The sequence below is a fragment of the Bombina bombina genome, chromosome 6 (assembly GCF_027579735.1).
Source record: "Bombina bombina isolate aBomBom1 chromosome 6, aBomBom1.pri, whole genome shotgun sequence".
Taxonomy (NCBI): Eukaryota; Metazoa; Chordata; class Amphibia; order Anura; family Bombinatoridae; genus Bombina; species Bombina bombina.
Window position 1 is genome coordinate 1,159,524,876 of NC_069504.1, and position 22,827 is coordinate 1,159,547,702.

At 43.1% G+C, this 22,827-nt stretch overlaps 1 protein-coding gene across 1 annotated transcript in view; it reads left to right on the forward strand.

Annotated features, from left to right (window-relative positions):
- LOC128664942 (LIM domain only protein 3) overlaps positions 1-22,827 on the forward strand; it is a gene marked incomplete at its 5' end in the record, with an annotated part of 79,723 nt that overhangs the window by 28,994 nt on the left and 27,902 nt on the right. The window contains one exon of the mRNA XM_053719734.1: positions 15,943-16,068. Coding sequence (XP_053575709.1) covers positions 15,943-16,068 — 126 coding nt within the window. The remainder of the gene's footprint in view (positions 1-15,942; positions 16,069-22,827) is intronic.

A 22,827-nucleotide genomic window follows, 5' to 3' on the forward strand; every position in this document is an offset into this window, starting at 1 on the left:
CATGACTGTGTGTTTGTGATAGCTGTCAGTGACAGTGTATTAGTAAGATTACATGACTGTTTGTGTTTGTGTCATGTGTCAGTGACATAGTGTATTAGGGACATTACATGACTGTGTGTTTGTGTCAGCTGTCAGTGACATAGTGTATTAATGACATTACATGGATGTGTGTTTGTGTCAGCTGTCAGTGACATAGTGTATTAGGGACATTACATGACTGTGTTTGTGATAGTTGTCAGTGACAGTGTATTGATGAGATTACATGACTGTGTGTTTGTGTCAGCTGTCAGTGACATAGTGTATTTGTGACATTACATGACTGTGTGTGTTTGTGTCAGCTGTCGGTGACATAGTGTATTAGTGACATTACATGACTGTGTGTTTGTGTCAGCTGTCAGTGACATAGTGTATTAGGGACATTACATGACTGTGTTTGTGATAGTTGTCAGTGACAGTGTATTGATGAGATTACATGACTGTGTGTTTGTGTCAGCTTTTAGTGACATAGTGTATTCCTGACATTACATGACTGTGTGTGTGTTCGTTTCAGGTATTAGTGACATTCGCCTAGATTTAGAGTTTTGTGGCCAAAGGGGTGCGTTAGCTACGCGTGTTTTTTTTCTAGCGCTGCTTCTAAACAACGCTGGTATTTAGAGTTCTCTGAAGGGCTGCGTTAGGCTCCAAAAAGGGAGCGTAGAGCATAATTTACCGCCACTTCAACCCTCAAAACCAGCGTTGCTTACGGTAGTGGCTAGCTGGAAAAACGTGCTCGTGCACGATTCCCCCATAGGAAACAATGGGGCAGTTTGGGATGAAAAAAAAACCTAACACCTGCAAAAAAGCAGCCTTAAGCTGGTAACTGCATTCTGGTTGATAATTCTGGTGATCTCGTAAGTACCAATGAATAAAGAACTGAGTTTCCTAGACGGTGTCCTGAGTTTTAAATGCTTGGTGGAGAGCCAGACCTTATCACCAATCTTATAGTTAGGAGGTCTACGTCTTCATAAATTGTAGTAGTGTTTTTGAGTTTGTTGGGCTTCCATTATGTTATTCCTCAAAACTTGTAAGGTTTGGGATAAGGAGTTGCTATAATCCTCAACCATAGGAGATCTGGCCTGGATTCTAAAATCAAAATGGAAAGTAGGGTTGAATCCATAATTTGCAAAGAAAGGAGAATGTTTCGTGGAAGAGTTATTACAGTTATTGTATGCAAATTCTGCACAAGGCAGAAATTCTGCCCATCTGTGTTGCTGGAACAAAGAATGAGAGCACAAGTACTGCTCAAGCCATTGGTTAGTTCTTTCCGTTTGGCCGTTTGTTGATATAAGGCAGTGCTTAGCCTTCGTTCTATTTGGAGACAGTTACATAATTCCTTCCAGAAGTTTGAAGTGAATTAGCTACCTCTATCAGTAGTTATGGGGGAGGGTATTCCATGTAGTTTTATAATGTGTAAGAATAAATTGGTGGTCTGTGAGGCTGTGGGTAGTTTTTGTGTAGGAATGTAGTGTACCATTTTAGTTAGTAGATCTACTACTACCAGAATCGTGGCATAATTAAAAGATTTTGGTGATTCCACAATGAAATCCATTCCTATTGCATTCCATGGCCTGTCAGGAATTGGTAAACTGAGTAAATACCCATAGGGTTTGTTATCATGCTTGGTTTGAGTACAGACTGGAAAATATTTGAAATATGACCTAATCTTTTCTCCCATATTGGGCCACTAGAAGTCACGTTGGATGATTTCTGAGGTTTTCTGAATTCCAGGATGACCAATTAATATAGAACTGTGAACAAGTGTAAATATCTCCTCTTGCAATGATGGAGGGATGTAGATGCAGTTGTTATGGTAATACAATCCCTTGGTGCTTTAAGAACATCTGAAGGAAGCTCAGGATCTTGTTCTTGTGCTGTGCGTATTCTTGGATAAAACTCTTGGTGAAAGGCAATGATGTGTTCCGGAGGTATAACTGTGGAAGGAGGAAGACTGTGTGAGATAGTTTCAGTTAATCTTGAAAGAGCATCTGCTTTTCCATTCTTTGAAACTGGTCTATACATAATAAGGTAGTGGAAGCGGGACAAGTATAAGCTCCATATAACTTGTCGTGCTGATAGTGTACGGTTTGTTTGCAGGTGTTCAATATTTTTGTGGTCTGTATAGATGAGTATAGGAGTTTTAGTGCCCTTCAGGAGATGTCTCCAGTGTTCTAGTGATGCTCTGATTGCTAAAAGCTCTTTTTCCCCTATTGGGTGGTTCAGTTCAGGTTGTGTCATACATCTGGAGTAATAGGCCACTGGATGAAGTTGCGCTGTGAGAGTACAGCACCGATGGCTACATCAGAAGCGTCTACTTCCAAAGTATATTGTAAAGAAGGATCAGGATATCGTAATATAGGTCCAGTTGTGAAGCTATTCTTTAAGAACTCAAAAGCTTAATGTGCTTCTTTAGATCAGTGAAAAGCTATGTTTCTTTTACAAGATATGACAAGTCCACGGATTTCATCCTTACTTATGGGATATCGCCTCCTGATCAGCAGGAGGAGGCAAAGAGCACCACAGCAGAGCTGTATATATAGCTCCTCCCTTCCCTCCCACTCCAGTCATTCTTTTTGCCTGTGTTAGTGATAGGAAGAGGTAAAGTGAGGTGTTAGTTTAGATTCTTCAATCAAGAGTTTTTTTATTTTAAATGGTACCAGTGAGTACTATTTTTTCAGGGTAGACAGCAACCGGGGAAATCTTCATTCAGTGACTCCCATATTATTTGCTGCCCTGATGATGATGGTCTTAGCAAACATTATCTAAGACCCTGCTTGTTCCCATAGATCGGCTGAAGGCGGTGAAAAGAGCATCTTCATTGTGTGGGACCACGTCATGCTGCGCTCAGCATTGAGGTATGTGCAGTCATTTGCTTCTGGGGAGACTGAGATATCTCAGAACAGACTGACATTTATTCCCTATACCGGGAAGGGGTAATCAGTTTGCACAGAGATCATGAATGGTGTGCTTTGGGTTCCCCTCTCTATTGGGCGAAATCAACTGTGTTTTTCAGTACCCTAATGTGTGTTTAACCCAGTGGGTATACTATGTTTGTGGGCTTGACGCTGGGAGATTGCGGAGTTTGTTCCCCAAGGGTTCTAACGTTATCTGTGGTGAAACTTATGACAGGACAGGGGAGTGTAATGTTTATTTGAGGGGCACATTGGCGATTCACTTTATTATGGTTTACGTGGTTAAACCAACATTTTTTATTCCCATGCGGTTTCTTTTGCTGGGGACTTAATTTACGCCCACGATGGGTGGGGCTTAGCTTTGCGCGCTTAGCCGCGCAGTTGTTATCCGGATCCTCGATCGGCAGCAGGTCTCTGGGCTCCGGTGTGGCCTAAGTCAGTTTGTGTATGCAACTTTCACAAACAGGCTTAGGAGCGCCGCTCACGGAGTATTCAGTGTCTCGTGGGGGCAGGTAGCCACCACAGCAGAGCTGTGGCGAGGTGCAAGTGCCAAAGTTTGTTAAACCCTTAGGCATAGCTAAACTGGGCAGATAGAGTAAAATTTACTAAAGGTCTTATAGTGCTCCCTATTTTTACATAGTTTATTGCGGAGCAGAACAATTATTGCAGTTTTATTTTTAAAGACGCAGTATGCTTGTTTTTTCAAAAACGTTTCTATAAGTTTTGGCTTTCATAATTATTTTTAATTAAGTAAAAGACAATCAATATTGCTATTGCTGGTTTGTTTGTCATGGCTGAACTTCAGGAAAGTACATGTTCTATGTGTTTAGATGCCAATGTGGACCCCCCTATTCCTTTTTGTCCCTCTTGTACTGAGAGGGCTATACAATTTAAAGAACAAATTTTCTTTAATGCAAGTATGTCTAAGGATGCTTCTCAGACTGATGAGACTCAGGGTTTGCCGCAACTTTCTCCCCAAGCGTCACAACCTTTAACGCCCTCCCAAGCGACGCCGTGTTCTTCAACTGCGTCCACTTCATTCACTCTGCAGGATATGGCTGCAGTTATGTCATCCACTCTTACAGAAGTTTTATCGAAGTTGCCAGTGCTACAAGGCAAACGCAGCAGGACAGAGGCCCATGTGGTCCCTGCGACTTCTGATGCTTTAATGGCTATCTCCGATATACCTTCCCAGGGCTCTGAATTAGGGGGTAGGGAGGCCCTGTCTGAGGGGGAACTGTCTGACTCAGGAAGTGCATTACCCCCGACAGATTTGGACGTCATGTCCTTCAGATTTAAACTTGAACACCTCCGCCTTTTGCTGCAAGAGGTTTTGGTGACTCTGGACGACTGTGACTCTATTGTGGTCCCACCAGAGAACTTGAGTAAGATGGACAAATACTTAGAGGTCCCTTATTATTCCAATGTTTTTCCGGTTCCTAAGAGAATTTTGGAAATTATTGCTAGGGAATGGGAAAGACCGGGTATCCCGTTCTCACGTTCCCCTATTTTTAAGAAAATGTACCCTATAGCTGACACTGTTCGTGACTCTTGGCAGACGGTCCCTAAGGTGGAGGGTGCTATTTCTACCTTGGTGAAGCGTACGACTATTTCTATCGAGGACAGTTGTGCTTTCAAAGACCCCATGGATAAGAATTTGGAGGGTCTTCTCAAAAAACTCTATATTCATCAGGGGTTTTTATTGCAACCGGCGGCCTGCATTGTAACGGTCACGACTGCGGCTGCTTTTTGGTTTGACGCTCTAGAAGAGTCTATTAGAACTAAGACCTCTTTAGAGGAGATACAGGACAGAATTAAGGCGCTGAAGCTGGCTAATTCTTTTATTACGGTTGCTTCCTTTCAGATAACCAAATTAGCTGCTAAGAGTTTGGGATTCTCCATTTTAGCACAAAGAGCTTTATGGTTAAAATCTTGGTCTGCGGATGTGCCCTCTAAATCCAAGCTGTAGGCTATTCCTTTCAAGGGAAAGACCCTATTCGGGCCTGATTTGAAATAAATCATTTCTGATATTACGGGAGGTAAGGGTCATCTCCTCCCTCAAGACAAAACATCTAAGCAAAGGGGACGACAGAGTAATTTTCGTTCCTTTCGTAATTTCAAAGGAGTTCCCCCTTCCTCTTCCGCTAAACAGGAAGGGAATTATTCTCAAGCCAAGCTCACCTGGAGACCCAACCAGGCTTGGAACAAGGGTAAACAACCCAAGAAGCCCGCTGCTGCTTCCAAAACAGTATGAAGGGGCAGCCCCGATCCGGGACTGGATCTAGTTGGGGCAGACTTTCTCTCTTTGTCCAGGCTTGGATAAGAGACGTTCAGGACCCTTGGACACTAGAAATTGTGTCTCAGGGGTATCAGTTGGAGTTCAAAAATTCCTTTCCAAGGGGAATGTTTCTTCTTTCACGATTGTCTGTAGACCAGATAAAAAGAGAGGCATTCTTGCGTTGTGTAAAAGACCTCTCCACTATGGGAGTAATTTGTCCTGTTCCAATACGGGAACATGGGCAGGGGTTTTACTCAAATCTTTTTGGGGTTCCCAAAAAGAGGGAACGTTCCGACCCATTTTAGATCTCAAGAGTCTAAACAAGTTTCTCAAAGTTCCATCCCTCAAGATTGAGACTATTCGGACAATTCTTCCATTGATCCAGGAGGGTCAATATATGACTACCGTGGACTTAAAGGATGCATATCTTCATATTCCTATCCACAGAGATCATCACCAGTTCCTGAGGTTTGCCTTTCTGGACAAGCATTTTCAGTTTGTGGCTCTTCCTTTCCGGCTGACCATGGCACCCCGGATCTTCATGAAGGTTCTAGGGTCTCTGCTGGCGGTTCTCAGGCCGCGGGGCATTGCAGTGGCGCCTTATCTGGACGATATTCTGATCCAGGTGTCGTCTTATCAGCTGACAAAGGCTCATACCGACATTGTTCTATCCTTTCTAAGGACTCACGGGTGGAAGGTGAATCTAGAAAAGAGTTCACTAATTCCACAGACAAGGGTTCCTTTCCTGGGAACTCTAATAGACTCTATATCCATGAAAATCTTTTTGACGGAAGTCAGGAAGTTAAAGATTCTGAATACATGCCGATCCCTTCAGTCCAATCCTCGGCCATCAGTGGCTCAGTGCATGGAGGTAATTGGATTGATGGTGGTGGCAATGGACATCATTCCGTTTGCTCGTTTTCATCTCAGACCTCTACAACTGAGCATGTTCAGACAGTGGAATGGAGATTATGCAAATTTGTCTCCTCAGATAGATCTGGATCAGGAGACAAGGGATTCTTTTCTTTGGTGATTGTCGCCGGATCATCTGTCCCAAGGGACGTGCTTCCGCAGACCCTCATGGGTGATAGTGACAACAGACGCCAGTCTACTAGGATGGGGTGCAGTCTGGAATTCCCTGAAGGCTTAGGGTGTGTGGACTCGGTCGGAGTCTCTACTTCCAATCAATATTCTGGAGTTCTTCAGTCCGATTTCAGTCGGACAACATCACGACTGTGGCTTACATCAATCATCAGGGAGGAACAAGGAGTTCCTTAGCAATGACAGAAGTATCCAAGATAATTAAGTGGGCGGAGGCTCACTTTTGTTATCTGTCAGCAATCTACATCCCAGGAGTGGACAATTGGGAGGCGGATTTTTTTCAGCAGACAGACGTTTCATCCGGGGGAATGGGAACTCCATCCGGAGGTATTTGCCAACCTGATTCTCAGATGGGGCAGACCGGAGCTGGATCTTATGGCGTCTCGTCAGAATGCCAAGCTCCCGAGATACGGATCCAGGTCCAGGGATCCTCAGGCCAAACTGATAGATGCCTTGGTAGTGCCTTGGTCGTTCAACCTAGCTTATGTGTTTCCACCATTTGCTCTCCTTCCCCGGGTGACTGCTTGGATCAAACAGGAGAGGGCTTCGGTGATTCTCATCGCTCCTGCGTGGCCTTGCAGGACTTGGTATGCCGATCTGGTGGACATGTCCTCTCTGCCACCGTGGAAGCTTCCATTGAGGCAGGGCCTTCTCATTCAGGGACCCTTCCGTCATCCAAATCTAGTTTCTCTGCAGCTGACTGCTCGGAGATTGAATGCTTGATTTTATCTAAGCGAGGGTTCTCTGATTCGGTCATTGATACCTTGATCCAGGCACGTAAGCCTGTTACTAGAAAGATTTACCATAAGATATGGCGTAAATATCTTTTTTGGTGCGAATCCAAGGGCTACTCATGGAGTAAGATTAGGATTCCTAGGATTTTATCTTTTCTCCAAGAAGGATTGGAGAAAGGGTTATCAGAAAGTTACTTAAAGGGACAGATTTCTCTATTTTGCTACACAAACTTCTGGCAGATATTCCGGATGTTCAATCTTTTTGTCAGGCTCTGACTAGAATCAGACCTGTGTTTAGACCTATTGCTCCTACTTGGAGTTTGAATTTAGTTCTTAAGGTTCTTCAAGGGGTTCCATTTGAACCTATGCATTCCATAGATATTAAATTGTTATCTTGGAAAGTTTTATTTTTGGTTGCTATTTCTTCTGCTCGCAGAGTTTCTGAGCTTTCAGCATTACAATGTGATTCTCCTTACCTTATTTTTCATTCCGATAAGGTAGTATTAAGTACCAAACCTGGTTTTCTTCCTAAGGTTGTTTCCAACAAAAATATTAATCAGGAAATTATTGTTCCTTCTTTGTGTCCTAATCCTTCTTGTAAGAAGGAGCGTCTGTTACATAACTTGGACGTGGTCTGTGCTCTCTGACGTTTTACTTGATGATTGACAAAGAATTTTGTCAATCATCTTCATTATTTGTTGTTTTTTTTCTGGAAAACGTAGGGATCAGAAAGCTACGGCTACCTCTCTTTCTTTTTGGCTGAAGAGTATCATCCGTTTTGCTTATGAGACTGCTGGACAGCAGCCTCCTGAAAGAATTACGGCTCATTCTACTAGGGCTGTGGCTTCCTCATGGGCATTTAAAAATGATGCTTCTGTTGAACAGATTTGCAAGGCTGCAACTTGGTCGTCTCTTCACACTTTTTCCAAATTTTCCAAATGTGATACCTTTGCTTCCTCTGAGACTGTTTTTGGGAGAAAGGTTCTTCAAGCAGTGGTGCCTTCCGCTTAGGTTCCTGCCTTGTCCCTCCCTTTCATCCGTGTCCTATAGCTTTGGTATTGTATACCATAAGTAAGAATGAAATCCGTGGACTCGTCATATCTTGTAAAATAAAAGGAAATTTATGCTTACCTGATAAATGTATTTATTTTACGATATGATGAGTCAACGGCCCACCCTGTCATTTTCTAAGACAGGTCTTTATTTTTGTTAAACTTCAGTCACCTCTGCACCTTGGCTTTTCCTTTCTCTTCCTAACTTCGGCCGAATGACTGGAGTGGGAGGGAAGGGAGGAGCTATATATACAGCTCTGCTGTGGTGCTCTTTGCTTCCTCCTGCTGACCAGGAGGCGATATCCCATAAGTAAGGATGAAATCCGTGGACTCGTCATATCGTAAAAGAAATACATTTATCTGGTAAGCATAAATTTCCTTTTTTACCTGTCAGTCGTGTCAATGGTTTAACTATACGGGAGAAACCTTTAATACATTTTCTGTAGAAGTTTGAAAATCCTAAACATTTTTGGAGTTGTCTTTTGGTGTTTAAGGTGTTGGCTAGGAGGTAACCACTGACACCTTGTCATCCTGCATTTGAATGCCTGTAGGGCTGATCTTATAGCCTAGAAATTAGATTTCTTTTCAGGTTTGGCATACAAAAGGTGTTTCCTTAACCTAGATAGGACTGTATTGAACAAAGAAGAAAAAAGAGAGGCACCAACCATAAAACAGTATCGTAGCAGCAATATACCGGTGGCTCACAACAACTCCCCCTGTGCTGGATATACTCACAAGCGATGCGGCACACGTGTGGTGCCTAGAACAGCAGGTTGGGATTGTTAGGAGTCGCCCGACAGACACACCCAGGAGCCGGTACACGTGATCTCCAGAACTCCAATCACAGGCGAGTAGTCCTATAGAGCTCCGATTACCCGTATGTCACTAAAGGTGATAGTGACTGGTGTCGGGAGTATAAGACGCTGTAATTCCAATTGAATGTATGTAGCACGTAGGTGATAGATTCACAAGGCAGCAAGGTGACAGCCTGATGAAACGGCCATCCAGCCGAGAAACGCGTTGCTATTGTTTTTAACAATAAATCACCTTTTTATGACACACCTTGCTGCCTTGTGAATCTATCACCTACGTGCTACATACATTCAATTGGAATTACAGCGTCTTATACTACCGACACCAGTCACTATCATCTTTAGTGACATACGGGTAATCGGAGCTCTATAGGACTACTCGCCTATGATTGGAGTTCTGGAGATCACGTGTACCGGCTCCTGGGCGTGTCTGTCGGGCGAATCCTAACAGTCCCGACCTGCTGTTCTAGGCACCACACGTATGCCGCATCATTTGTGAGTATATACAGCACGGGGGGCGTTTTTGTGAGCCACCTGTATATTGCTCCTACGATACTGTTTTATGGTTGGCGCCTCTCTTTTTTCTTCTTTGTCCACAGCCGAGTATCCATCTGGATTACTTCTGGGAGTGCAGCCGTATTTCTATGTTGATCATTCACAGCTTCTATCCAGCACCAGCACACCTCTGGGGACTCTCTGATCCTTTCTTTTCATAAGGACTGTAGTGTCATGCATTATATGATCTTTCTGGTTATCTGAATAAATTAATATGTCAATGTTAAAGAGAAGAAGTGGGGCTATCCCTGATGACCTATTGATTGCCTTCTGAGTAGGTCAAACATCTAATGCAATGTTCGTCAAATAAAGCTTTTTCGCATCATAACACAAGTCACTGTTGGGCACACAATCCTGACAAATATGTAGAAACGATCCCTCTGTTAGCGTTCAATCCCCCTCGGTGACAAGCCAATGCAAACCCGCAAAGCAAATGAATATGTCACCTAGATAAACTATCATGTAGACATCAAGCAAATCTCGTAAAATGTAATTTATGAAGTTTTGAAAAGTGGCAGGGGTGTTACAGAGCCCAAATGGCATCACAGTATACTCAAATAATCCATACCGAGTACGGAATGCTTTGAGCCATTCGTCTCCTGGCCTAATTCTAATTAAATTATAAGCCCCCCTTAGGTCTAGTTTAGTGTAAATAGTTGCAGTACTTAAACGTTCTATTACCTCTGTGGTTAGTGGTAAAGGGTATCTATTTTTTTTATGGTTAATTTGTAAAGTTCTCGGTAATCGATTATGGGTCTTAATGTGTTATCTTTATTTGTAACAAAAAATATTCCAGCACCTACTGGAGAGGTACTGGGTCAGATGAACCCTTTTGAGGTTTTCATCGATATACTATTTGAGATGTTTTAACTCTGGTTGGGAAAGAGGATGAATTCGGCCATAAGGTATGGGTTACCCTGGACGAAGTTCTATAGGGCAATCATAGCACCTATGAGGAGGTAGGGTCTCGGCTTCTTGTTTGTTAAAAACATCCAAGAAATCTGAGTATTCACTGGGACTACTAATCTCACTAGATTGTAGTACTGAGGTTTCATGGTAACAATTAGTTTTGAAAAAAGAAGATTTAAGATACCTGGCAGGTAGCCCAATTGATAATCGGCTGATGGTTCTGTAACCACTTAAAACCCAATACTAAAGGGAATAGAGGCGACGTTGTTACGTCAAAACTTTTTTTTTTTTCTTTATGGCCAATTGTGGTAGAGACTAAAAGAGAGGTATGGTTTGATGGGTAATAAGACCGTTTGAGGATAACATACCATCAAATTCACGTAGTACAACAGGATTTGCTTTCTTAACAGCGGGTATTTTATTTTTAAGAACAATACTGGAATCAATAAACAATCCAGAAGCTCCTGAGTCGTTGATAGCATTAGTATGAATCTGATGATGATCCCACTGTAGGGAAAGAGACAATTGACAATGAGAAACAAGCTTAGTATTGTTAGACAGGATATAATGAGAACTAGGTGAATTACCTTTTTTTGGATTTAGTCAGAATTGGACAATCTCTCACTTCATGGCCCTTGGCTGCGCAGTAGAAACATAGATTTTTCATACGCCTTCTGATCTTCTCTTCCGGTTTAAGGGGTCCTTTTACAAAACCGACTTCCATAGGCTCTTTAGATGATCTAGCTAGGGGAAAACTGGAAGAAACTGAAAACTTGTTTTTACTGTAATCAGTATACCCTCTTTCTTTACGTCTTTCACGTAAGCGTCTATCAATGGTAGTTCTCAAACTGATTAAACCATCTAATGAATCTGGTAATTCAACACTAGCTAACTCATCTTTCAGAGATTCAGATAACCCCAACCTATACTGATTTTTTAAGGCAACACTATTCCACTGGCTATCTTTAGACCTTCTCTTGAAGTCCGCTATGTAGTCTTCTATGGGTCTTTTATTTTGTTTTAATGATCTTGTGATAGTTTCTGCAGTGATTTGCTTCATGGTATCTTCATACAATAGAGCCATTGCGGAAAAAAAAAAGCATCAAGACAGTCCGATACTGGATCATTAGTTTAAAAAATATATATATATATTTGCCCAGGATCTGGGTTCTGCTCTACTATATGAAATAATAGTGAGTACCTTCTGTTTTTCTGCGACATAAGTTTTAGGCTTTAGGGTAAACAACAAATAACAGGCCTTCCTGAAATCTCTAAATTGTGCTCCATCTCCACTGATGTCTGGTGGACTTCACAGAGGCTCTGGGCTAGAATCAGCGTTGGAAGTTTTGGAAGTGACTGTGTCTTTAATTATATTCTTCAGGGTGCCATTTTGTACCTCCCTCAGTCCTTGAGTGAGCAAATCCACCTTTTGGCTTAGGTTGTGGACATGGTGTGTAAGATCTACCAGATCCATGTGAAGGCTTGGTAATATATAGTGGGTTAACATGTTTCAGGTCTTGATAGATTTGCAAGTTACCGTCTTCTGAGTTTGAAGGCAAGCAGGGTAAGAGGGTCCTGCAACGACCGTTGCGATGTTGTTGAGTTTAGAGGCTTTAGTTTTGAGAGCGACTCGAGCGGCAACGAGGAGTCTGGAACAGCTGAGAGAATGCCGGATGGAGATCTGACGTTGCAGTGACCTCACTGTGAAGCGGAGACGCTGACAGGTATCGGTGTAAGAATCCTCTGTCCGTTGCTAGTTCCAAGGAAAACAAAAGGAGTGGAATTATAGAGACAGTTAGTTGTGGAGTTTGCAGGAAGCAACTGTAATGTTAAATAAGTAACAGGCTTGGGCTAACACAGCACACACTTGCACTGCAGATATGCAAGTAAATTACCAAGCAATTTGGGATGTGTCTCTTTCCTCTTTATGGAGAGGAAGGTGAATTAAGCCAACCCCTAGTTAAAGAGACAGTCTACATGACAGTCAGCCTGCTGTGTGTGTGTGTATCAGCCTGCTGTATGTGTTAGCCTGCTGTGTGTGTGTGTCAGCCTGCTGTGTGTGTGTCAGCCTGTTGTGTGTGTTTCAGCCTGCTGTGTGTGTGTGTGTGTGTCAGCCTGCTGTGTGCGTGTATATCAGCCTGCTGTGTGTGTGTGTATCAGCCTGCTGTATGTGTTAGCCTGCTGTGTGTGTGTGTGTGTCAGTCTGTGGTGTGTGTGTGTGTGTGCCAGCCTGCTGTATGTGTTAGCCTGCTGTGTGTGTGTGTGTCAGCCTGTTGTGTGTGTTTCAGCCTGCTGTGTGTGTGTGTGTTTCAGCCTGCTGTGTGTGTGTGTGTGTGTGTGTGTGTGTGTGTGTTTCAGCCTGCTGTGTGTGTGTGTGTCAGCCTGCTGTGTGTGTGTCAGTCTGTGGTGTGTGTGTGTGCCAGCCTGCTGTGTGTGTGTGTCAGCCTGCTCTGTGTGTGTGTCAGCCTGCTGGGTGTGTGTCAGCCTGGTGTGTGTCAGTCTGCTGTGTGTGTCAGCCTGCTGTGTGTGTGTGCCAGCCTGCTCTGTGTGTGTGTGTCAGTCTGCTGTGTGTGTCAGCCTGCTGTGTGTGTGTGTCAGCCTGCTGTGTGTGTGTGTCAGCCTGCTGTGTGTGTGTGTGTCAGCCTGGTGTGTGTGTGTGTGTGTGTGTCAGTCTGCTGTGTGTGTCAGCCTGGTGTGTGTGTGTGTGTGTGTGTGTGTGTCAGTCTGCTGTGTGTGTCAGCCTGCTGTGTGTGTGTCAGCCTGCTGTGTGTGTGTGTCAGCCTGCTGTGTGTGTGTCAGCCTGCTGTGTGTGTGTCAGCCTGCTCTGTGTGTGTGTGTGTGTCAGCCTGTTGGGTGTGTGTGTGTGTGTCAGTCTGCTGTGTGTGTGTGTGTCAGCCTGCTGTGTGTGTGTGTGTCAGCCTGCTGTGTGTGTGTGTCAGTCTGCTGTGTGTGTGTGTCAGTCTGCTGTGTGTGTGTCAGTCTGCTGGGTGTGTGTCAGCCTGCTGTGTGTGTGTCAGCCTGCTGTGTGTGTGTCAGCCTGCTGTGTGTGTGTCAGCCTTCTAGGTGTGTGTGTGTGTGTGTCAGCCTGCTGTGTGTGTGTCAGCCTTCTAGGTGTGTGTGTGTGTGTCAGCCTGCTCTGTGTGTGTGTCAGCCTGCTGTGTGTGTGTCAGCCTGCTGTGTGTGTGTCAGCCTGCTCTGTGTGTGTGTGTGTGTCAGCCTGTTGGGTGTGTGTGTGTGTGTCAGTCTGCTGTGTGTGTGTGTGTCAGCCTGCTGTGTGTGTGTGTCAGTCTGCTGTGTGTGTGTGTCAGTCTGCTGTGTGTGTGTCAGTCTGCTGGGTGTGTGTTTGTGTGTCAGCCTGCTTTGTGTGTGTGTGTGTCAGCCTGCTGTGTGTGTGTCAGCCTGCTGGGTGTGTGTGTGTGTGTGTCAGTCTGCTGTGTGTGTGTGTCAGTCTGCTGTGTGTGTGTGTGTGTCAGTCTGCTGTGTGTGTGTGTCAGCCTGCTGTGTGTGTGTGTGTCAGCCTGCTGTGTGTGTGTGTGTCAGCCTGCTGTGTGTGTGTGTGTGTGTCAGTCTGTGGTGTGTGTGTGTGTGTGTGCCAGCCTGCTGTATGTGTTAGCCTGCTGTGTGTGTGTGTGTCAGCCTGTTGTGTGTGTTTCAGCCTGCTGTGTGTGTGTGTGTGTGTTTCAGCCTGCTGTGTGTGTGTGTGTGTGTCAGCCTGCTGTGTGTGTGTCAGCCTGCTGTGTGTGTGTGTGTGTGTCAGCCTGCTGTGTGTGTGTCAGTCTGTGGTGTGTGTGTGTGCCAGCCTGCTGTGTGTGTGTGTCAGCCTGCTCTGTGTGTGTGTGTCAGCCTGCTGTGTGTGTCAGTCTGCTGTGTGTGTCAGCCTGCTGTGTGTGTGTGTGTGTGTGTCAGCCTGCTGGGTGTGTGTGTGTCAGCCTGGTGTGTGTGTGTGTGTGTGTCAGTCTGCTGTGTGTGTCAGCCTGCTGTGTGTGTGTGTGTGTGTGTGTGTCAGCCTGCTCTGTGTGTGTGTCAGCCTGCTGTGTGTGTCAGCCTGCTGTGTGTGTGTCAGCCTGCTAGGTGTGTGTGTGTGTGTGTGTCAGCCTGCTCTGTGTGTGTGTGTCAGCCTGCTGTGTGTGTGTGTCAGCCTGCTGTGTGTGTGTGTCAGCCTGCTGTGTGTGTGTGTGTGTCAGCCTGCTGTGTGTGTCAGCCTGCTGGGTGTGTGTGTGTGTGTCAGCCTGCTGTGTGTGTGTGTGTGTGTCAGTCTGCGGTGTGTGTGTGTGTGCCAGCTTGCTGTGTGTGTGTGTCAGCCTGCTGTGTGTGTGTGTCAGCCTGCTCTGTGTGTGTGTGTCAGCCTGTTGGGTGTGTGTGTGTGTGTGTCAGCCTGCTGTGTGTGTGTCAGTCTGCTGTGTGTGTGTGTCAGTCTGCTGTGTGTGTGTCAGTCTGCTGGGTGTGTGTGTGTGTGTCAGCCTGCTGTGTGTGTGTCAGTCTGCTGGGTGTGTGTGTGTGTGTCAGTCTGCTGTGTGTGTGTGTCAGTCTGCTGTGTGTGTGTGTGTCAGTCTGCTGGGTGTGTGTGTCAGCCTGCTGTGTGTGTGTCAGCCTGCTCTGTGTGTGTGTGTCAGCCTGTTGGGTGTGTGTGTGTGTGTGTGTGTGTGTCAGTCTGCTGTGTGTGTGTGTGTCAGCCTGCTGTGTGTGTGTGTCAGTCTGCTGTGTGTGTGTGTCAGTCTGCTGTGTGTGTGTCAGGCTGCTGGGTGTGTGTGTGTGTCAGCCTGCTGTTTGTGTGTCAGCCTGCTTTGTGTGTGTGTGTGTGTCAGCCTGCTGTGTGTGTGTCAGCCTGCTGGGTGTGTGTGTGTGTGTCAGTCTGCTGTGTGTGTGTGTCAGTCTGCTGTGTGTGTGTGTCAGTCTGCTGTGTGTGTGTGTCAGTCTGCTGTGTGTGTGTGTCAGTCTGCTGTGTGTGTGTGTCAGTCTGCTGTGTGTGTGTGTCAGTCTGCTGTGTGTGTGTGTGTCAGTCTGCTGTGTGTGTGTGTGTCAGCCTGCTGTGTGTGTCAGTCTGCTGTGTGTGTGTGTCAGCCTGCTGTGTGTGTGTGTCAGTCTGCTGTGTGTGTGTGTCAGCCTGCTGTGTGTGTGTGTGTCAGCCTGCTGTGTGTGTGTGTCAGCCTGCTGTGTGTGTGTGTCAGCCTGCTGTGTGTGTGTGTGTCAGCCTGCTGTGTGTGTGTGTGTCAGCCTGCTGTGTGTGTGTCAGTCTGCTGTGTGTGTGTGTGTGTGTGTGTGTGTGTGTGTCAGCCTGCTGTGTGTGTGTGTGTGTGTGTGTTTGTCAGCCTTATCTGTGTGTGTGTGTGTGTGTGTGTGTTTGTCAGCCTTATCTGTGTGTGTGTGTGTTTGTCAGCCTTATCTGTGTGTGTGTGTGTCAGCTGTTTGTGTCGTCATGTGTGGTTGAGTCTGTTTAGGTTGTGATCCTGTGTAACACTTCTCCTACGGTCACATGGCCGGTGTATTACCTGATGCCCTCATGTCCTTCCACCTTAGGCTTTTAATATAATCTTTGTTCTCTGTGTTTTACAGGTTATTTGGCGTAACCGGTAACTGTGCCGCGTGCAGCAAACTAATTCCTGCCTTCGAAATGGTAATGCGAGCAAAGGATAATGTGTACCACCTGGACTGTTTTGCCTGTCAGCTTTGTAATCAAAGGTAATTAAGTGTTAATAATAATTTGTGTGTAGCTATAATACTCTGGATAGCTATAGTACTCTGTTTAGTTATAATACTGTGTGTAGCTATAGTACTCTGTTTAGTTATAATACTGTGTGTAGCTATAGTACTCTGTTTAGTTATAATACTGTGTGTAGCTATAGTACTCTGTTTAGTTATAATACTGTGTGTAGCTATAGTACTCTGTGTTTAGTTATAATACTGTGTGTAGCTATAGTACTCTGTGTTTAGTTATAATACTGTGTGTAGCTATAGTACTCTGTGTTTAGTTATAATACTGTGTGTAGCTATAGTACTCTGTGTTTAGTTATAATACTGTATGTAGCTATAGTACTCTGTGTTTCGTTATAATACTGTGTGTAGCTATAGTACTCTGTGTTTAGTTATAATACTGTATGTAGCTATAGTACTATGTGTTTAGTTATAATACTGTGTGTAGCTATAGTACTCTGTGTTTAGTTATAATACTGTGTGTAGCTATAGTACTCTGTGTTTAGTTATAATACTCTGTGTTTAGTTATAATACTCTGTGTTTAGTTATAATACTCTGTTTAGTTATAATACTGTGTGTAGCTATAGTACTCTGTTTAGTTATAATACTGTGTGTAGCTATAGTACTCTGTTTAGTTATAATACTGTGTGTAGCTATAGTACTCTGTTTAGTTATAATACTGTGTGTAGCTATAATACTCTGGATAGCTATAATACTCTGTTTAGTTATAATACTGTGTGTAGCTATAGTACTCTGTGTTTAGTTATAATACTGTGTGTAGCTATGGTACTATGTGTTTAGTTATAATACTGTGTGTAGCTATAGTACTCTGTGTTTAGTTATAATACTGTGTGTAGCTATAGTACTCTGTGTTTAGTTATAATACTGTATGTAGCTATAGTACTATGTGTTTAGTTATAATACTGTGTGTAGCTATAGTACTCTGTGTTTAGTTATAATACTGTGTGTAGCTATAGTACTCTGTGTTTAGTTATACTACTCTGTGTTTAGTTATAATACTCTGTGTTTAGTTATAATACTCTGTGTTTAGTTATAATACTCTGTGTTTAGTTATAATACTCTGTGTTTAGTTATAATACTGTGTGTAGCTATAGTACTCTGTTTAGTTGTAATACTCTGTGTAGCTATAGTACTCTGTGTTTAGTTATAATACTCTGTTTAGTTATAATACTGTGTGTAGCTATAGTACTCTGTGTTTAGTTATAATACTGTGTGTAGCTATAGTACTCTGTGTTTAGTTATAATACTCTGTGTTTAGTTATAATACTCTGTGTTTAGTTATAATACTCTGTGTTTAGTTATAATACTGTGTGTAGCTATAGTACTCTGTTTAGTTATAATACTCTGTGTAGCTATAGTACTCTGTGTTTAGTTATAATACTCTGTGTTTAGTTATAATACTCTGTGTTTAGTTATAATACTCTGTGTAGCTATAGTACTCTGTGTTTAGTTATAATACTCTGTGTTTAGTTATAATACTCTGTTTAGTTATAATACTGTGTGTAGCTATAGTACTCTGTTTAGTTATAATACTCTGTGTAGCTATAGTACTCTGTGTTTAGTTATAATACTCTGTGTTTAGTTATAATACTCTGTGTAGCTATAGTACTCTGTGTTTAGTTATAATACTCTGTGTTTAGTTATAATACTGTGTGTAGCTATAGTACTCTGTTTAGTTCTAATACTCTGTGTAGCTATAGTACTCTGTGTTTAGTTATAATACTCTGTGTTTAGTTATAATACTGTGTGTAGCTATAGTACTCTGTTTAGTTATAATACTCTTTGTAGCTATAGTACTCTGTGTTTAGTTATAATACTCTGTGTTTAGTTATAATACTCTGTGTAGCTATAGTACTCTGTGTTTAGTTATAATACACTGTGTAGCTATAGTACTCTGTGTTTAGTTATAATACTCTGTGTTTAGTTATAATACTCTGTGTTTAGTTATAATACTCTGTGTTTAGTTATAATACTGTGTGTAGCTATAGTACTCTGTGTTTAGTTATAATACTCTGTGTAGCTATAGTATTATGTGTTTAGTTATAATACTGTGTGTAGCTATAGTACTCTGTGTTTAGTTATAATACTGTGTGTAGCTATAGTACTCTGTGTTTAGTTATAATACTGTGTGTAGCTATAGTACTATGTGTTTAGTTATAATACTGTGTGTAGCTATAGTACTCTGTGTTTAGTTATAATACTCTGTGTAGCTATAGTACTATGTGTTTAGTTATAATACTGTGTGTAGCTATAGTACTCTGTGTTTAGTTATAATACTGTGTGTAGCTATAGTACTCTGTGTTTAGTTATAATACTGTGTGTAGCTATAGTACTATGTGTTTAGTTATAATACTGTGTGTAGCTATAGTACTCTGTGTTTAGTTATAATACTGTGTGTAGCTATAGTACTCTGTGTTTAGTTATAATACTGTGTGTAGCTATAGTACTATGTGTTTAGTTATAATACTGTGTGTAGCTATGGTACTATGTGTTTAGTTAAAATACTGTGTGTAGCTATAGTACTCTGTGTTTAGTTATAATACTGTGTGTAGCTATAGTACTCTGTGTTTAGTTATAATACTGTGTGTAGCTATAGTTCTGTGTTTAGTTATAATATTGTGTGTAGCTATAGTACTCTGTGTTTAGTTATAATACTGTGTGTAGCTATAGTACTATGTGTTTAGTTATAATACTGTGTGTAGCTATAGTACTATGTGTTTAGTTAAAATACTGTGTGTAGCTATAGTACTATGTGTTTATTTATAATACTATGTGTAGCTATAGTACTCTGTGTTTAGTTATACTATGCTGTGTAGCTATAGTACTCTGTGTTTAGTTATAATACTCTGTGTAGCTTTAGTACTCTGTGTTTAGTTATAATACTCTGTGTAGCTATAGTACTCTGTGTTTAGTTATAATACTCTGTGTAGCTATAGTACTCAGTGTTTTACTTATAATACTCTGTGTAGCTATAGTACTATGTGTTTAGTTATAATACTCTGTGTTTAGTTATAATACTCTGTAGATATAGTTCTCAGTGTTTTACTTATAATAATCTGTGTAGCTATAGTACTCTGTGTTTAGTTATAATACTCTGTGTAGCTATAGTACTCTGTGTTTAGTTATAATACTCTGTGTAACTATAGTACTCTGTGTTTAGTTATAATACTCTGTGTAGCTATAGTAATCTGTGTTTAGTTATAATACTATGTTTAGCTATAGTACTCTGTGTTTAGTTATAATACTCTGTTTAGCTATAATACTCTGTGTTTTAGTTATAATACTATGTGTAGCTATAGTACTATGTGTTTAGTTATAATACTCTGTGTAGCTATAGTAGTTTGTTTAGTTATAATACTCTGTGTAGCTATAGTACTCTGTTTAGTTATACTACGCTGTGTAGCTATAGTACTCTGTGTTTAGTTATAATACTCTGTGTAGCTATAGTATTCTGTGTTTAGTTCTATGCTGTGTAGCTATAGTACTCTGTGTTTAGTTATAATACTCTGTTTACTTATAATACTCTGTGTAGCTATAGTACTCTGTTTAGTTATACTACGCTGCGTAGCTATAGTATTCTGTGTTTAGTTATATGCTGTGTAGCTTTATTACTCTGTGTTTAGTTATAATACTCTGTGTTTACTTATAATACTCTGTGTAGCTATAGTAATCTGGGTTTAGTTATACTACGCTGTGTAGCTATAGTTCTCTGTGTTTAGTTATAATACTCTGTGTAGCTATAGTACTCTGTGTTTAGTTATACTACGCTGTGTAGCTATAGTACTCTGTGTTTAGTTATAATACTCTGTGTAGCTATAGTACTCTGTGTTTAGTTATATGCTGTGTAGCTATAGTACTCTGTGTTTAGTTATACTACGCTGTGTAGCTATAGTACTATGTGTTTAGTTATAATACTCTATGTAGCTATAGTACTCTGTGTTTAGTTATATGCTGTGTAGCTATAGTACTCTGTGTTTAGTTATAATACTCTGTGTTTACTTATAATACTATGTGTAGCTATAGTACTATGTGTTTATTTATAATACTCTGTGTAGCTATAGTACTCAGTGTTTTACTTATAATACTCTGTGTAGCTATAGTACTATGCATTTAGTTATAATACTCTGTATTTAGTTATAATACTCTGTAGATATAGTTCTCCGTGTTTTACTTATAATACTCTGTGTAGCTATAGTACTCTGTGTTTAGTTATAATACTCGGGACAAGTAACAAAGAGCTGAGTGCAGCTCCAGGCCGTGGTTGCAGGGTCATGTGTGCGCTCATATGCATAAGTTGTGTATGTTACTGCGGCTCATTCATTGGCTTCAGCTCACTCCTGTCATTGTGACAAAGCTCACTTGGTGACTCTTTTGGACCAGGAAATAGCTTTCGCTGTGTGTAACAGAGCCCCCTCATTAGCTGTGTGTGTAACAGAGCCCCCTCATTAGCTGTGTGTAACAGAGCCCCCTCATTAGCTGTGTGTGTGTAACAGAGCCCCCTCATTAGCTGTGTGTGTGTAACAGAGCCCCCTCATTAGCTGTGTGTGTGTAACAGAGCCCCCTCATTAGCTGTGTGTGTGTAACAGAGCCCCCTAATTAGCTGTGTGTGTGTAACAGAGCCCCCTAATTAGCTGTGTGTGTGTAACAGACCCCCCTCATTAGCTGTGTGTGTAACAGTGCCCCCTCATTAGCTGTGTGTAACAGAGCCACCTCATTAGCTGTGTGTGTGTAACAGAGCCCCCTCATTAGCTGTGTGTGTGTAACAGAGCCCCCTCAATAGCTGTATGTAACAGAGCCCCCTCATTAGCTGTGTGTGTGTAACAGAGCCCCCTCATTAGCTGTGTGTGTAACAGAGCCCCCTCATTAGCTGTGTGTAACAGAGCCCCCTCATTAGCTGTGTGTGTGTAACAGAGCCCCCTCATTAGCTGTGTGTAACTGCCCCCTCTCGCTGCGTGTAACAAAGACCCCATATTAACTGTGTGTAACAGAGCCCTCTCTTGCTGTGTGTAACAGAGCCCCCTCATTAGCTGTGTGTAACAGAGCCCCCTCATTAGCTGTGTGTAACAGAGCCCCCTCATTAGCTGTGTGTGTGTAACAGAGCCCCCTCATTAGCTGTGTGTAACAGAGCCCCCTCATTAGCTGTGTGTGTAACAGAGCCCCCATATTAACTGTGTGTAACAGAGCCCCCTCAATAGCTGCGTGTAACAGAGCCCCCTCATTAGCTGTGTGTAACAGAGCCCCCATATTAACTGTGTGTAACAGAGCCCCCTCATTAGCTGTGTGTAACAGAGCCCCCTCATTAGCTGTGTGTGTAACAGAGCCCCCATATTAACTGTGTGTAACAGAGCCCCCTCAATAGCTGCGTGTAACAGAGCCCCCTCATTAGCTGTGTGTAACAGAGCCCCCATATTAACTGTGTGTAACAGAACCCCCTCAATAGCTGTGTGTAACAGAGCCCCCTCATTAGCTGTGTGTAACAGAGCCCCCTCAATAGCTGTGTGTAACAGAGCCCTTTCATTAGCTGTGTGTGTGTAACAGAGCCCCCTCATTAGCTGTGTGTGTGTGTAACAGAGCTCCCTCATTAGCTGTGTGTGTAACAGAGCCCCCTCATTAGCTGTGTGTGTAACAGAGCCCCCTCATTAGCTGTGTGTGTGTAACAGAGCCCCCTCATTAGCTGTGTGTGTGTAACAGAGCTCCCTCATTAGCTGTGTGTGTAACAGAGCCCCCTCATTAGCTGTGTGTGTAACAGAGCCCCCTCATTAGCTGTGTGTGTGTAACAGAGCCCCCTCATTAGCTGTGTGTGTAACAAAGCCCCCTCATTAGCTGTGTGTGTAACAGAGCCCCCTCATTAGCTGTGTGTGTAACAGAGCCCCCTCATCAGCTGTGTGTGTAACAGAGCCCCCTCATCAGCTGTGTGTGTAACAGAGCCCCCCTCATTAGCTGTGTGTGTGTAACAGAGCCCCCTCATCAGCTGTGTGTGTAACAGAGCCCCCTCATCAGCTGTGTGTGTAACAGAGCCCCCTCATTAGCTGTGTGTGTGTAACAGAGCCCCCTCATCAGCTGTGTGTGTGTAAGAGCCCCCTCATTAGCTGTGTGTGTGTAACAGAGCCCCCTCATTAGCTGTGTGTGTGTGTGTAACAGAGCCCCCTCATCAGCTGTGTGTGTAACAGAGCCCCCTCATTAGCTGTGTGTGTGTGTGTGTAACAGAGCCCCCTCATCAGCTGTGTGTGTAACAGAGCCCCCTCATCAGCTGTGTGTGTAACAGAGCCCCCTCATCAGCTGTGTGTGTAACAGAGCCCCCTCATTAGCTGTGTGTGTGTAAGAGCCCCCTCATTAGCTGTGTGTGTGTAACAGAGCCCCCTCATTAGCTGTGTGTGTGTAACAGAGCCCCCTCATTAGCCGTGTGTGTGTAACAGAGCCCCCTCATTAGCCGTGTGTGTGTAACAGAGCCCCCTCATTAGCCGTGTGTGTGTAACAGAGCCCCCTCATTAGCTGTGTGTGTGTAACAGAGCCCCCTCATTAGCTGTGTGTGTGTAACAGATCCCCCTCATTAGCTGTGTGTGTGTAACAGAGCCCCCTCATTAGCCGTGTGTGTGTAACAGAGCCCCCTCATTAGCCGTGTGTGTGTAACAGAGCCCCCTCATTAGCTGTGTGTGTAACAGAGCCCCCTCATTAGCTGTGTGTAACAGAGCCCCCTCATTAGCTGTGTGTGTGTAACAGAACCC